A 14,932-nucleotide genomic window follows, 5' to 3' on the forward strand; every position below is an offset into this window, starting at 1 on the left:
CATGTGTCCTTTAACTCTTTCCTAAGTTGAACTGTCAATTACTGATTGTAGCTTTAAAATCAGGACACTTAAGTAAATGGCTGAGTGGCTGAGTGACTGGCTAAACCACCAATCAGAAAAAATTGAATTAGTTAAGAGAAGAAAAACAATAAAACTTGTAGAACTGGATTGTGCTTTTGAGGTTACCTGACTCAACTTTTTTCCTATAGCCTGGACACACACACACACAAACATACACAAACACACAAAGTACAAATTAGGGCCCAGAACAGGTAGGTGATAAAATCTGTCGAGGGCCAAAATCCGTATTTCTTTCAAAGAGTGATAAGCTGCAATGATACATCTCCCAGATCCTTCCTCGCCTATCCAGTTCTCCTGGCAGCAAGGGTCACGTCCTTGAAACCTCTCACCTCCTAACAGGCTTGTCCTAACACTGCTGGAAGATTTGTAAAGCTTGATTTTGGTGTTTTCCCTTCTCTGCTCAAAAATCTTCCAAAATTACTGAGGAAACAGCAAAATCTTTAGCCCAACATTCAAGACCCTCAACCATCTGGTTCTGGCTTTCTTTCCTTTTTATTTCTCTTTAATCCAATCAACTCAGCTACAAATTCTTCTTTGTGTGCACATCTTGAGCTTTCTTGCCTCTTTCCCTTTGCACCTGCTGGTCCTTCTCTTCTGTACCACTACTCTGAGTATACAAATCTAATCTCATTCAAGCCCCAGCTCAACTGCCAACAGAACCTTTTCAGAGCCCTCCCAACTAGAACTTGTCCTTTCTCTCAGTTTTTCTCTTCCACATTTTATTATAATCAGATATAGTTCATCTCTTCCAACTAGACTAGGAGCTTCTAAGGGGAAGGAACAGTGAAGATTTTCTCTTGACTACCACCATAGTACCTTGCCTTTAAATGTTTGTTAAACTAGTAAATCAATGAATATATTAAAAATAATGCCTCTTTTAAAAGTGTATGATTTTTAATCTACCAGTGATGCTAATTATACTTTTAATTTTTAACTAGAAGGAAGAAACATAATGACTATGGAAAGACTGCTTTTAAAAATAATTTTCAATTTTTAAATTATATTGTACTTATATTACAGATACAGATCTACCTGAAAACTTTCCTTCCAATTTCTATTCTAAAACATTGGTTTTAAACTTTAAACTTACTTCAGTCAATCATAGAATGATATTACTAATACTCTAGAAAGAAAAGCCTCTAAAAGTCCTATCTATTTAACACATATCTTTTTAAAACCATTCTCCATGCTAGACACAATGGATTAATAACATTGCATAAGATTAGCAAGAGCCCTGCCTTCATGGGGGTGTGCCAATTTTACTTGCAGAAGCAGTCTCTTTTACCACTAACCAAACACTTACCACTCTTTCGAATTCTTTCTTCTAATAGGTCAACATGTCCAGATGGAAGTTTCCTATTAAAAATCTCAGCTGAACGGAGGAACATAGCTTCAACTGCAGACCCTTTCAGCAAAGCAATCTGATCTTCATGGTCTAAAGTCTGAAATCCTAGGTAAAGATGATAATCAAATCAATACCAAGGAATTGTATTTGTATAACAATTTTTCACGTTGTATATGTATAACAATATCTCATCATCCCCATCATTGCCATTGATAAAATATTTCCATAAAGTGATTTTGTAATTGTTCTACAATTGGGTGGTCCAGTTGAGTCAATAAGTATCTATTCTACCCCAAAATAGAAACTGACTTTGATCTTCATTGAATAGGATTTATCAAATGAGTTAGGCAAAAGGAGATGTTGAGTCCTCACCAGATACATATATTATGGCAGAGACTGAATGATTCAGATGAAGCAACTCTCAGAAACTGGAGTTAGGCAGATACTTTTTGAGCCATTATTTTAGTCACACCTAGTGTGTGTGACTTCCATTCTGCCAACTTTGCAGAATGGAAGCATCCACAAGCCGGAGAAAACATTATGTGCATCCAGCATATTTGGCCGATTCATGAGTCTTCAGTCAATCTAGAGAATGGGTAGCATTTCCCCCAAAAGCCAATCAAAGTAATATTGTGCTATCTACTCTGAACTCAGGACTGCACCATGCAGGGTAGGGAAAATCAGAAAAATAAGGAAAGAACTGCCAACCTAAAGGACTATAACACTGCCCTGAAAATCCAAAGTCCTTATCCAGGCTTATGTGGTACAGCCTTTCTGACCTCACTTCCTGCTCCTCATTCCCCTTGCTCTTTGTGCCCAGCCACACTGACTCCCAGGCTCTGCTGTGAATACACAAGCCCACTTTTGCTTCAGGGATGAATGCTCTTCCCAGATATCCCCATGCCCACTCCCTCACTGCAATCAGGGCTGTGCTCTAGAGTCACCCATCCTAAAAGAGTACTCCCAGCACTCATTAGTCTCTCCCTGCTTTATGTTTGTTCATAGAACTTACCACTACCTGACACGATATGAGAGATTTATTTGCTTATTTGTTAATTATCTGCCACCTCTACTGAGAGTAAACTTCTAGGGGGCAGATGCTTTATTTTATTTGCTTTTGTATCCCCAGTGCCTGGCATATAATAGGTACCCAAGAATTATTTGTTGAATAACTGAATGACTAAATGAATGAATGAATGAATGCGAAACAAAACACAAGCTGCCGTGCATGCTGGTACACACACACACACACACACACAAATAGGAATAGAGACAAATAATGCCATCAGGGTCTAAATGGCTTAGGAAAGGACTAAACAACAATGGGAGTTTAGAGAAGAATGCAATGCTAGGGATTCAGAGTCACTATTCTTGAGAATCTCCGAGCTTCTTTGAGGGCAGGAGCCAAGCCTAATTCCCCTCTAGGTCTCCAGCACCTTGGACAGTGCCCGGCACAGGCTGTGCTCCACGAACTTCTGAATGCAACGACTCAACTTTGTTTTTCACAAAATGGCATTTCAGTATTCCTATTATACCCCTATCATTACTATTTGTAATGATGTTATCTCTATGATTATTGATAAATAATTTTTTCCTTCTCAAGGGTTTTTGTGCCTTTTATTTCTTTCTGTATTTTTAATTTTTTCCTTCTGTTTTATTCATTGAACACACATTAATTGTACTCTTTCCCTCAGAAATTAGGCTAGGCACTGGGAAAGAAGAGATGTTAAGATATTGATAATACTTTCAGATAAGCTACTTTTTTATGAATAAGATTTTTATTTGTCTTCAATTATTTCTTGGTTCAAAACCAACTGACCATTTGAACTGAAAAAGCTTCTCCCATAAATAACTAAAACATCACATTTCTCCCTTTTCCAATTCTTCCCCCCATAGATTTTACTCTGGTGTAATTATGTTTTTGTTTTTTTATCAAGATTGCAGTCAGCTTAATTAGCATATAGCAAATTAAGTTCCTCTTTCATTGTTAATAAAGAAATGAGAGAATATTAATGTTTCAATGATGGCAAGAACTTTCTCCTCACATTTTATGAATTTTATGTAGGCTTACGTCTATCCATGACACATTTAATAAAATAATGGCAGAAAGGAAATTAACATGTTTAATTAAAATCCTATGTCAGAAGTTCCCTTCTGTAATTTAATATTACAGTGTTATGCTGCTATACAAGGTATTAATATTTATTATACTCTTCTAGACCATGAGATTCTAATGTACTAAGATTTTTAAAAAACACTGAAACAACTTAAACCTTTTGGCTAAGATGGCATTAATAAAATGGCAGAAAGAATTTGAAACTGGGAGATAAGACTTCTGCATTCCAGTTTTGTGCTGGCACCATCAGAACAACCATAGATAGGTCTCTCTCTCTCTCATCTCACACATACAACTATTCATCAAGCCCCAAGGATTTTGGAATCTCTCCTCATTTTGTTTTTTCTTTTCTTTCGCACTGCTATTGCTTTATTTTAAGCCCTCTTGCCTGGACTTGTGCAGTAGCATACTCACTGATCCTCCCTGCCTCCAGTTCTTCCCTGTTCAAATACATCTTATACAAACCTGATAAAGCCATCTCTTTATAACAAAAATGTATTTCCCTCTCCAAGCCACCCAAATATCTTTACCATCCAGGAGACATGGATGAAATTCTTTAGCTAAGGCTCTTATCAGTCTGGTGCCAACTTACCTTGTTGTCTATTCAAGGAGCCCACCATAGACATTTTACTACAGTCATAGTGAATTTTCTTTCCCATTTCTAATAACCCTATTCTTGTTCATGTCTCATTATCTTTTCACAAGCATATCTCTTTTACTTTTAGACACAACTCCAATATGATACTCTCTGAAATCTCCCCTTCTTTCCCAGACACAATTAGCAACTAATTCCTCTCCATTCAAATAGTATTTCATATGTGTGTGTGTGTGTGTGTTTATTATACCCTTTTACTACTCTCCTTGAAGGTAATAGCTAGACACAGTACAGAATAGGTATAAACAATGGCTTATTGAATGCATAAATGGTTGAATGGCAACTTTGCAAAGTCTCGATTTTTTAATGTATTGATTTGGAAGAGTTATAAGTGATTTTAAATATCCTTTCCAGCTCTAAAATCTCATGTCTATACTCGTTGGACACATTAATTTAAATCAGATGTGCTACTCATTTTACAATGAACAGACCTGTCTCTCTCAATATCATAAGAATATTTTAGAATGTAGCAGAGAAATAACTACATTTTTGTAGGTAAAAGTACCTGGCAATAGTGATATTGATAATACATCTGATCTCACAAAAAAGTTTTGAGAATTGAACAAAACACTTCATGTAAAGTAGTTAACATAATCTGTGGCACATATTTAAGCTCTCAAATAATATTAACTTTTGTCATTAAAAAAAAATACCTGGCAGCTTTTTTGTGAATTCAACGAGAATCTGTACATGATTAGTAGCCATTTCAGTTAAAATGAGAAAATTTTCTTCTGCACTGAATTCTTCTTTTAGCTAAATTTTAAGAGAAAGAAAATGATTAGTAAGTAGATATGAAAATGATAAATCAATACAAAGTCATTAGACTAAAGAAAAACTGGATTTAGAAAATAAAATTTAAAGACCCAGTTAATAGTTTTCAGATCTTTGAAGAGCAGTTACCATTACCGAGGTAGATGTGAGACTGCTTACTCTTTAATTGTTTAATGCTGATAAGAGTTTAAATGTGTAACTTAAATTCTCATCTCTAATTATTTCAAAGTAACATATTCATACATAAATTCTACCTTCAAAGTAATAAAAGCTCAAGAAAATATTAACTTCAAACCCATGTATTTTCAGATATTATACATACAATTTTGTTTGTTATTTCCTGAGGCATCCTCTGTTTGCTATATGAATCCATAATATAATGTAGAAGATTCTGTTGATCTGGGGTGAGTTCAGTTTTCTCCTACACTGGCAAGAAAATAAAAGGTGTTAGGGAGGGTGGTTATGAGGCATTCTTTCTATATGCACATTTATCTGGAGTGAACTAATAATAGAAATCACTGGAAAAGCCCTAAATAAGCAGAAACTGTGAGCTCAAACATATCGTGTAACTCTTTTTTGTCTCCTTGGGCAAGTCATATCACATTTCACTAAATTTGTTCCAAGTTGCTCATTTTTCTATCCATAAAATAAAGGTAATAAAATATTCCTTTCATGTATTTCTTAGAAATAAATAACAGTCTGGATATGGAGCATATTGAGCCCATTCATATAGAAGGTCAGTGCATGTTAAAGGTTTAATCATAACTAATGAAATATCCCAGCATAGTGTGAACACTATGAATACTATATTCATGTAGAATTTAATATTCCAAATGAATACTCTTAGAATATGGCCCATGGACCAAATCCATCTGATTTTGTAAATAAAGTTTTATTGGAACACAGCCATACTCCTTTGTTTATGTATTGTCTGTGCTGCTTTTGCACTGAGACAGCAAAGTTGAATGATACAGACCATGTGGCCAAAGCCTATGATATCTGGCCCTTTACAGAAAAGTTTGTTGACCCCTAAAATAGAAAGTCAACAATCTGGACAATTCAGGCCTCATCTCTTTCTCCCTTAATAGTCTCTTTTGGAAAATGAGAACAATTATATCAACTCTTTTTTTCTTATATGAACATGGTACTGACTAAACACTATGCCAAAATAATACTTTTATATAAAATTATTTTTTTGAAATGAATACAAAATAATATATTTTAAAAACTAAATGTGGATAAATTTTTTTGTCAATAATTTAATAAATATTGAGAAGGGTGTGGCTTGGACAATAATGACTCATTGGTTTTTCAGTTAACAGCAAATTAAAATTCCACCTAAAGTTTCAGGATACAAAATCAGTAGCATTTCTATACACCAATAATTATGTAGCCAAGAACCAAATTAATAAGGCAATCCCATTTACAATAGCTACAAAAAAATACCTAGGCATTGTAGAGGGGAAGGGCAAGCCTCTAAACCTCACTTGGGTGAGGCAAAGACATAAAATGTAACCAAAACATTTGTACCCTCATAATATCTTGAAATAAAAAAAATACCTAGAAATATATTTAATTAAGGAGGTGAAAGATCTCTACAAGAAAGACTACAAAACACTGATGAAATAAATTGTAGATGACACAAAGAAATGGAAAAACATCCCATGGTTGTGAACTAGAAGAATTAATATTATTAAAATGACTACATTTACCAAAGCAATCTACAGGTTCAATGCAATCCCTATCAAAATACCAACATCATTCTTTGAAGAATTAGGAAAAAAAATTCTAAGTTTATATGAAACCAAAAAAGAGCCCAAATAGCAAAAGGAATCTTGAGCAAAAAGAACAAACCTAGAGGCATCACATTGCCTGACTTCAAATTATACTACAAGGGGCATCCTTCCCAGTTTGAGGCTCTCTTCTTAATGACAGGGAAAAAAATGATCATCAAAACTCAGTTGGAAAAAATTTATCTTACCCACTAAATCATTCCCACTGGCAACCACTAGGTAGTAGGAGTGGAATGGAATCACGTAGAGGGAAAACTCACTTTTTTCTTTATGCACTGCTCTTATTCAAATTTTTACATCAAAGCATATATTACTCTCTTGATTAGGAAGAAAAGAAGGAATCCATTTTAATGCACAGTTGGACTGGAAATTCTACTGTGGCCGTGGCTCTAATCTGAAAGCCCCCCAGCCAGACCACTATGCACCTAAGCTCAGCTCCAGCAGGCTTTGGCAGACACCATTGCATGTTATTACCCTGCATGACTTAGTCGTCGAGGTCACTTGTCTCAAGTCACGACCTTCACTATCTTCATTCACGGTCTGAACTGCATGCTGCTTCATATTTTTTCTCAGTCGTTTAGATTTACACTGAATTTCAGTTAACAAGCCTGAAAAAATAAGCACAGAAATTTCACCAGTCACAGAAAGTACTGTTGGGTGTGTGGTCATGAAATAGCTGATGTGTGCTCGGCCCAGAAGATCTCCTGTACAATTTGGCACAGAACTAATTTTAGCCCTTCTGGTGTTTTAAAAAGAGAAGGCCAAGGTTTAAGACTTGACCTTGAACCAGAAGTTTAACCTCTGTGAGTCTCAGTTTCCTCATTTGTAAAATGGAAATATCTACCTCATAGAGTTTCATGTAGATTAAATATAATCAGATCATTTTGTAAAAATGGGCTTTACATAAAGAATTTGTGATACAAAATCATTGTATAAGTGCAAGGCATTCAGCCAATAAAAAGGTTAGCATTAATATTATTTTCATCCATGTTTACATACTGTACCATACGAAGCATATTCAATTTCACATTACACACACATAAACTTGTTGAGTAAAACAAATGTTAACATTCGTTAGGGAAAAATTACAAATCCTGTTAATTTTCAGAGCTGTACAAATTATTGAGAATAAAGTTAAAGTTGAAAATAAGTCAAGGTGACTTTGAAAAGTCATTTTGAATGATCATACAATATCATCACTGATTTACACTTAAACCAAGCTATAAAAATAATTAAAACAATCTCCCATATTCCCATTTAGCTTCCTTCTTTTTCTCTCAATGTTATTAAAACAAAGTTCCAGGAATTTCTTTGTGCAGGAAATTTATTTTGTAGTATCATGAAAGATCTGCATCTGTCACTAGAGAAGTTTATGTTCATACATAATATCATAGACTCTTATAGGTCGACTTAAGCAAAATGTCCTTGGAGCTGCATTTGGAACAAGTTCATATTTAAGTGATGAGCAACCTGAACCACCCAGTGTTAAGGTGTTTCCATTGCAAGACTGGATTCCAGCAGCAGCCCCTACTGCAGGCTCTTGTTTCATGGATGCTAAGATGAGATTGTGATCAGCCACTATAAAACTTTCATCCACCCAGAGCTGGATTATTTACACAGGCCTATTTTTCTCCCTCTTGCATGCATTATTTCCCTGGGTCCATCCCAGCTGCTTGTACGGTTCGGGAACAATAGAACTGGAGTCACCTTCTGAAGGCTTTTATTTCATGTGGCATTCCCTCCCTGAATGTTATCATCCCCTTGGTGACATTTGTTTGTCTATTTGTGATTTGAGGAGGAACAGGACATATCTCAGAATCTGAGTGGTCTGTAAAATTTGCAGAATGAAAAATTAATTATGTTATATACTAGCATGAATTCCAATTTTTGATGAAGATTACAGTTCCTCACAAAGCCAGCAGTTAATACAGTGTCTCTTTATCAGATCAAAGGACAAAATTATATTAAAACTGGGAGTAGTTAATTTCCGGTGTAAACCTATACAAATTGGTTCAAAGCTGCACTAAGAGAAGACAGATTCTTAATAAAATGACTTGGTTTAAAACTCTATTTGGACAATTCAGAGGCAGTTATACCTTATAAACCACTCTTATTTTTTCCACAACTGTAAATTTATATGCTAATTAAGGAATAAATAAGTATATTAAAATCAAATTTAGAGGAAACTTTTAGACTGCCATTCTTTGTAGCTCATTAAAGCATGTTATTTGAACTGTATTTAATACCATCTCACTCCACGTATAATTCGTTGCAACAAAGAACAATAAAACAGGCATTTCTCTCAGGTGAATAAAATGCTCTTTATCTGACAGTTTGGACAATTTCAGTGGTTCATTACCCTTTTCAAGAATGTACCATTCTCATGATGTGAGTTACCTGACATCTGCCTTCTTAAGAGACTTTTAGTGGAATTTAATTGCTTGAAGTGAATACCTGTATACATACATTCAGCCAACATCCCCATCTCTTTGCATTTCCTTAGTCGACACTCTTGGCACTTTCTTCGCATGTACATATCCATCACACAGTTGCCCCCGTTTTTACACTTGTACACAGCGTTTTTGGTAATGCTTCTCCTGAAGAAACCTGTGGGAGAAACACTGAAAAATGTAAAAAAAGGGCCTCTTACAACGTCTCAGAAGAACACCTTTGGATTGAGAGATGGCCCAGGCAATCCTTGAGTACACTGGCAACAGAGAGTACTTTCAATTACACTGTGTTGTCAAGAAAGCTGATGTTTTTAATTTACCTCTAAAAAATAAAGAGAAGTTTGAATTATAGCCTGTCTTAGGAAAGTCTTAGCTTGTTTATTTTTAAGATAAATTACTTTCATACATCTTTACTGGGGGAAACTTATGTGCCAGCGAGTGATAGGTGCTGATGTTCAAAGGCAAATAATTCATCCCTACCCTCCTTGGGTTTACAGGCTGGCTGAGGACAAAGACATGCAAACAACTAACCACCTGAAATTGAGTGTTGCATGAGTTCTGAAAGGAGGCTGTTCTGGGGCAGAGCAGACACAAAGATTGGTCAGTTTGGGATGAAAATGTCAGGATAGGAAAAGAGCGTTAAGCTAAATTTGGAAAGTGGGTTGCTGTTTAGCAGGCATTTGGGGAGAAAGATGCATTCAAGGTTTTAATTCAGTACTTAATATGCCATCCTGGCATAATACTAAAAATGCCAACCTTGATCTAAAAGCAAACATCTCCCCTGAGAAGGTGTAGCACAGCTGCAGCCTGTAGCAGGTAAGATGCCTAGAGTACGGAAAGGATATGACTGGCTTCATCTCTTCTTTTCCTCTTCCCCACTCTTCTCTTTCTCCTCCGTGTGGCTAACCGTAGCTTCTGACACTTTCAGAGTCAAGGGGCCAGTGTTGAATAGAGAGAGGATTGTGGGGAGCAAAAGAAGAAATGACAGGAATGTGCTTACTTGCCTGGTATCGCTATAAGTTGGCTTATACTTAGCAAGTTTTCAAAGTTGACTCTCTCCTTGGGTTGGGTTCTTTAGAGACCTCCCATCATGGGGATGCTCTCATCTGCACTTTCTTCATGAGAGCAAATACATCTCTCTTCTAGTCCATGGCTTGCATCTCCTTCTCATCTAGGAGTTTGGCAATTTACTCCACACTTTTCACACTGAGGTCCTCCATGTGGCCCTCTTGGCATGGACCTAAGATAATCCCATGGTGGTTTTCTCTGGTCCAACAATCTCTGGGGAGCAGAGAAATCTCTTCCATTTATCCATGAGCAGTCGGCCACCCCACCTCCTGCCTTTCGACTTCTCAGGTGAAAGTCAGATGCCAATCTTCATGTCCCTCGGCTTCAGGGAATACGTTCTCAAATGCCTCAAGCGATCCTGTTGAAGACCCTTTCATTGGGCCTGGGGCAGCAGGACCTCCTTAATGTACATATGTACAGATTTAGGGAGCAAGAGGAGACCACTTTTTCTAATTCTTACAAAGGTACTACGCATTCCAGTGGTGGCCTGAGGGGCAGACATTCCCACCTCCGACACTGCCCTTTGCAATGGGGATGTAAGATGCACACAGCACACTGGTCACAGGCTCCAAAATCTTTACAAGACCTCTCTGTGATTTCCAACTCCTGATCTCTTCATACCCTCAAAATAGGTGAGGTATTTAACTGGTTCTTGAATATCCACTGTGACATTTCTGCAAGATGGGCTCACTTTGGAATGTAGCATCTAGTGTCTTTGACTCTGTCAAAATTGAGACATGAGTCTTTCCTATTTTAACAGACTGTTGGAATAATATATATCATTTATTAAGCACTTAATAGCTATTTGTTTTAACCACTTTACCCCCCCACTTAGTTATTTAATAATCGTATCAATTTTAAAATGAAGATAGTATTATATGTCCCCATATTATAGGTGAAGAAAAATGTAGAGAGAGGTTAAGAACTTTGGCCATGATCACATGGTTAATGAGTGGGCTAGGAAGTTTCAAAGCCAGGCAGTCAAGCACTAAAGCTTTTAGTTTTAACCACTGTATTACAATTGCCTCCCTTGGGTCACAAGAGAGTAGAATAACTTAATATTAAGTACCTACTATCTGAGAGCTGCATTCTCTGGCCTGGGAGATATTGGGATGAATAAGACATTCCTTATTCTCAGAGCTTCCAACTTAGTGGGAAGACAAAGTAAATTCTCAGCATAATACAAGAGATGAATGACGGCCCGGGCGCAGTGGCTCATGCCTGTAATCCTAGCACTCTGGGAGGCCGAGGCGGGTGGATCGCTCGAGGTCAGGAGTTCGAGACCAGCCTGAGCGAGACCTCGTCTCTACTAAAAATAGAAAGAAATTATCTGGCCAACTAAAATATATATAGAAAAAATTAGCCGGGCATGGTGGCGCATGCCTGTAGTCCCAGCTACTCGGAAGGCTGAGGCAGTAGGATCGCTTAAGCTCAGGAGTTTGAGGTTGCTGTGAGCTAGGCTGACGCCATGGCACTCACTCTAGCCAGGGCAACAAAGTGACACTCTGTCTCAAAAAAAAAAAAAAAAAAAAAAAGAGATGAATGACAAGATGGCTAAATAAGTAATACATCGTTGGAATGTAGACATGAAAGTGATTATTTCAGGGCCACACCATATGTTTGTAAAGGTTGTGCCACACTTAAGGGGCAGGCATGGAGATTTGTGTATTTATTATGACAATTTTCCAGCAGAAGGCAATTAAAAATTTTTTCTAATAAGGTAAATATAATATGACAACTTCCTAACAGTTAGAAGTCAGATGTCCTGAGGAAAAGGACATATGGGTTGGAAGTAATCCTGACTAATTCTGAGTAGGGGGAAATCAGGGAAGGCTCCATGAAGGAAGTAGACATTGGGGAATAAGTAGGGTTTTTGAAACATGGACCATGAGGAAGGAAAGACATCCTGGGAATGAGCAAGGGCAAGGTGTCATGGAAGCTGCAAGGCAGGAGGGGATAATCCTTGTTGGCTGGAGGGTACAGTGTGGGGAGAATTAGTGGGAGATGTGTAAGGGGTTGTAGCAGAAACAGTATGTGATTAAATGCCCTTGAATGCCAAAGAAGTTGAGTCTTTACCATGTGGAAAGAGAGAAGCTGTTGAAGGGTTTTGACAGAAGAGGGTATGACCTAACCTGTATGTTGGGAAGACTCCTTGGAGCAAGGTGAAGAAAGGTAAAACAGGGAGATTGGAGGCTAGAGACAAGAGACTATTACCATACACAGCTAAGAGGTGATCAATGCCTGAACTACCCTGGGAGAGAATAGAAAGAAGGAAACTGAACATCAGGTCTTGGTAACTAACTAAATACGAAAACAGAGGCTGAAGGAAAAGTTAGAGATGTCAAGGTTAACAAAGTCATGGACTTTCTTGTGAATTTGCCAGCCGGTGTAAATTTCAATAGGAAAGATCCTAACATTTTCCTAAATGTCAAATCCAACGAAATAAAGTCTAAAAAAAGACTTTGTGCTTCAGATCAGTGTTGATATTGAGAGTGCAAATAGCAAAGCATGCATTTTAAAAGAGACTAAAAGCAAAAAGAGCATTTTTTTTTTCCTGGCACCAAACCATGACCTCAATGACCAATTCGGCCCATGTGAGTTGGTCTTTTACTAATCTTTAGCCCCACCCAGGAATGATTCTCTAAAACTGTCATAGATACTGATAGACAGCTCAATAGTTAACAGAATAAAACTCCTTATTCCACGATGAGTCAAAGGAACAGTACGTAGAACAATTCTGTAGGTTTTTTTTTTTCTTCACTCTGGTACTAACTGAAAAAGAAATCATTATCATCTCAATAGCTGAATTAATTAGCTTTCACTCTGAGATGGCAACACAATAATATCATTATATCATTTAAATATGGGTACATATACTGTATTTATACTTATGCAAATGTATCCATACACATATACCTTTGCCTCTATCTTGCTCTTTCTTGTAGATATTCAACAATGCTCATACAGAAAAGTCATTTGAAAATGAATGGAAAGGAAATTCACTGAGGAACAGAGCCTTCCTGGTAATGAAAAATGAGTAGAGGAAGAGTTGGCATCGCCATCTGAGGAATGTGTAGCACCAGGGGAAATCCCTGGGGTGGCAGATGAATGGCTATACAATGATACTTTTATATGAATCCCTCAATTTTGCAGAATTTTGCACACTCTGCTTTTCTGCTTCTTTATACAGGTGGAACCCATATACTCCACCTTGTTCCCAAGTCATACACTCATATGTGTGCATGCACATGCATGTGCCAGACTCCAGTGACTGATGCTGGTAGTCACTGGCAGGAAGCCACCCATTACTTTGAAACCAATAAAATATTGGTTGATATTTTAAAACATTAAAAGTCTCCAAGTTTTTTAAATAGCAACAAACACACAGAGCTGAGTAACTAGAGATCTTTACATCTAATAAGACCTAAACAGAAACAGCTTTTAGGTCTGTCTCAGCTTACATTGCACTTATTTCGTGCCAGGCCCTGTTCTAAACCCTTTGCAAATGGCAATTCATTTCCTATTCGTAGCAATCCAATGAGGCAGAGGAGACTGAGCTACACAGAGGTGAATTTGCTCAAGGTCCCACAGACAGTAAATTGTAAAGCCCAGATTTGAACCCTGATAGGCTTAGTTCAGACTCTATTCTTTTAACCGCTACATTATACTGTCCTGTCAGTAAGAGTTTACATTCTTAAAAATTGTCTTGAGACATTAATCTCTTCAGGTCTCATACAGCATGATAATTGCCCAGACCATAAGAGAAGCTTGTTACCTTCCTCAGTTTGAGTTCATAAATGAGTATTTTGCAGTAATTATAGAAACGTTAAGGTAAAAGGATAATTTATCCAATTATTCATGTATACTTTGTTCTTTTTTCTATTGCTTTTTCATTTTCTTTCCCACTGCAAGAGAGTAATCATATTTTATGTTCACTTGCTGGGAACAAAGCTGAAGTTTTCTACCTCTAAATAAAGTTAACTCTTGCATAGGGCTTTTGTTTTCAATTCCTTGTTGAAAGGGTTATACTAGATCATCTCAAAGATGTTGGAGGCAGAGGTCAATGCTTTTAGAATTGAGGGAAGCAGAGGCAGCTTAGCTGGAAAGAGGTTTGGAGAACTTTCCCAGAGCCTAGGAATGGGATGAGTCTCACAGTAGGTGAATTCCAGCCACGGGAGGTGCCTACTGCCTGCTTGTAGCTGCCTGAGCCCAGGTGAATTAGTTTGCTCTGTGAGGTTAAACCCTTACCCTCTAGACTGCTGCTTAAATGCTTATTTTCATTTTTTTCTCGCTCTTCTCATTCAATAATTTATACTTTAGAAAGTTTCTTTTAGTCATCACTTACATATTGCTAATATATTTGCTTTACACATTTTTTTCTTGCTTAAATCAAGTTTTTATCATCTTAGGTTTGTCTTGCCTCATCGCTTATATATTTATTTGAAATATCAATTCACACCTACTGGAAATCATCCTTTTACTATTTTATTTTTCTGTATATTCTTTTAGATATTATTTGATCAATTTTATTTTTTAATCTTTTTTTTTTTTGTTTGCCTCACTATTTTTTCTTTTTGTCTGTTTTAGTTCAGTTATATAAACTGTTTTCTTGCTTTTGCTGTAAAATGGCAGCTATAAGGGCAAGAATTTTGT

The 14,932-nt window shown here is 36.9% G+C and overlaps 1 protein-coding gene across 4 annotated transcripts in view; it reads right to left on the reverse strand.

Moving 5' to 3' along the window:
* NR1H4 (nuclear receptor subfamily 1 group H member 4) overlaps positions 1–14,932 on the reverse strand; it is a 70,299-nt gene that overhangs the window by 13,547 nt on the left and 41,820 nt on the right. For 2 of the 4 annotated variants that reach the window (XM_045553142.1, XM_045553140.1), the window contains 5 exons: positions 9,228–9,368; positions 7,236–7,369; positions 5,291–5,389; positions 4,851–4,950; positions 1,385–1,531 (listed from right to left, as the gene is read on the reverse strand). In XM_045553142.1, coding sequence (XP_045409098.1) covers positions 1,385–1,531; positions 4,851–4,950; positions 5,291–5,389; positions 7,236–7,369; positions 9,228–9,368 — 621 coding nt within the window. Of the gene's footprint in view, positions 1–1,384; positions 1,532–4,850; positions 4,951–5,290; positions 5,390–7,235; positions 7,370–9,215; positions 9,369–14,932 lie in introns of all 4 variants that reach the window. The other 2 variants (XM_045553141.1, XM_045553139.1) reach the window with 1 other exon arrangement.

This window comes from Lemur catta, chromosome 6 (assembly GCF_020740605.2).
Source record: "Lemur catta isolate mLemCat1 chromosome 6, mLemCat1.pri, whole genome shotgun sequence".
Lineage (NCBI taxonomy): Eukaryota > Metazoa > Chordata > Mammalia > Primates > Lemuridae > Lemur > Lemur catta.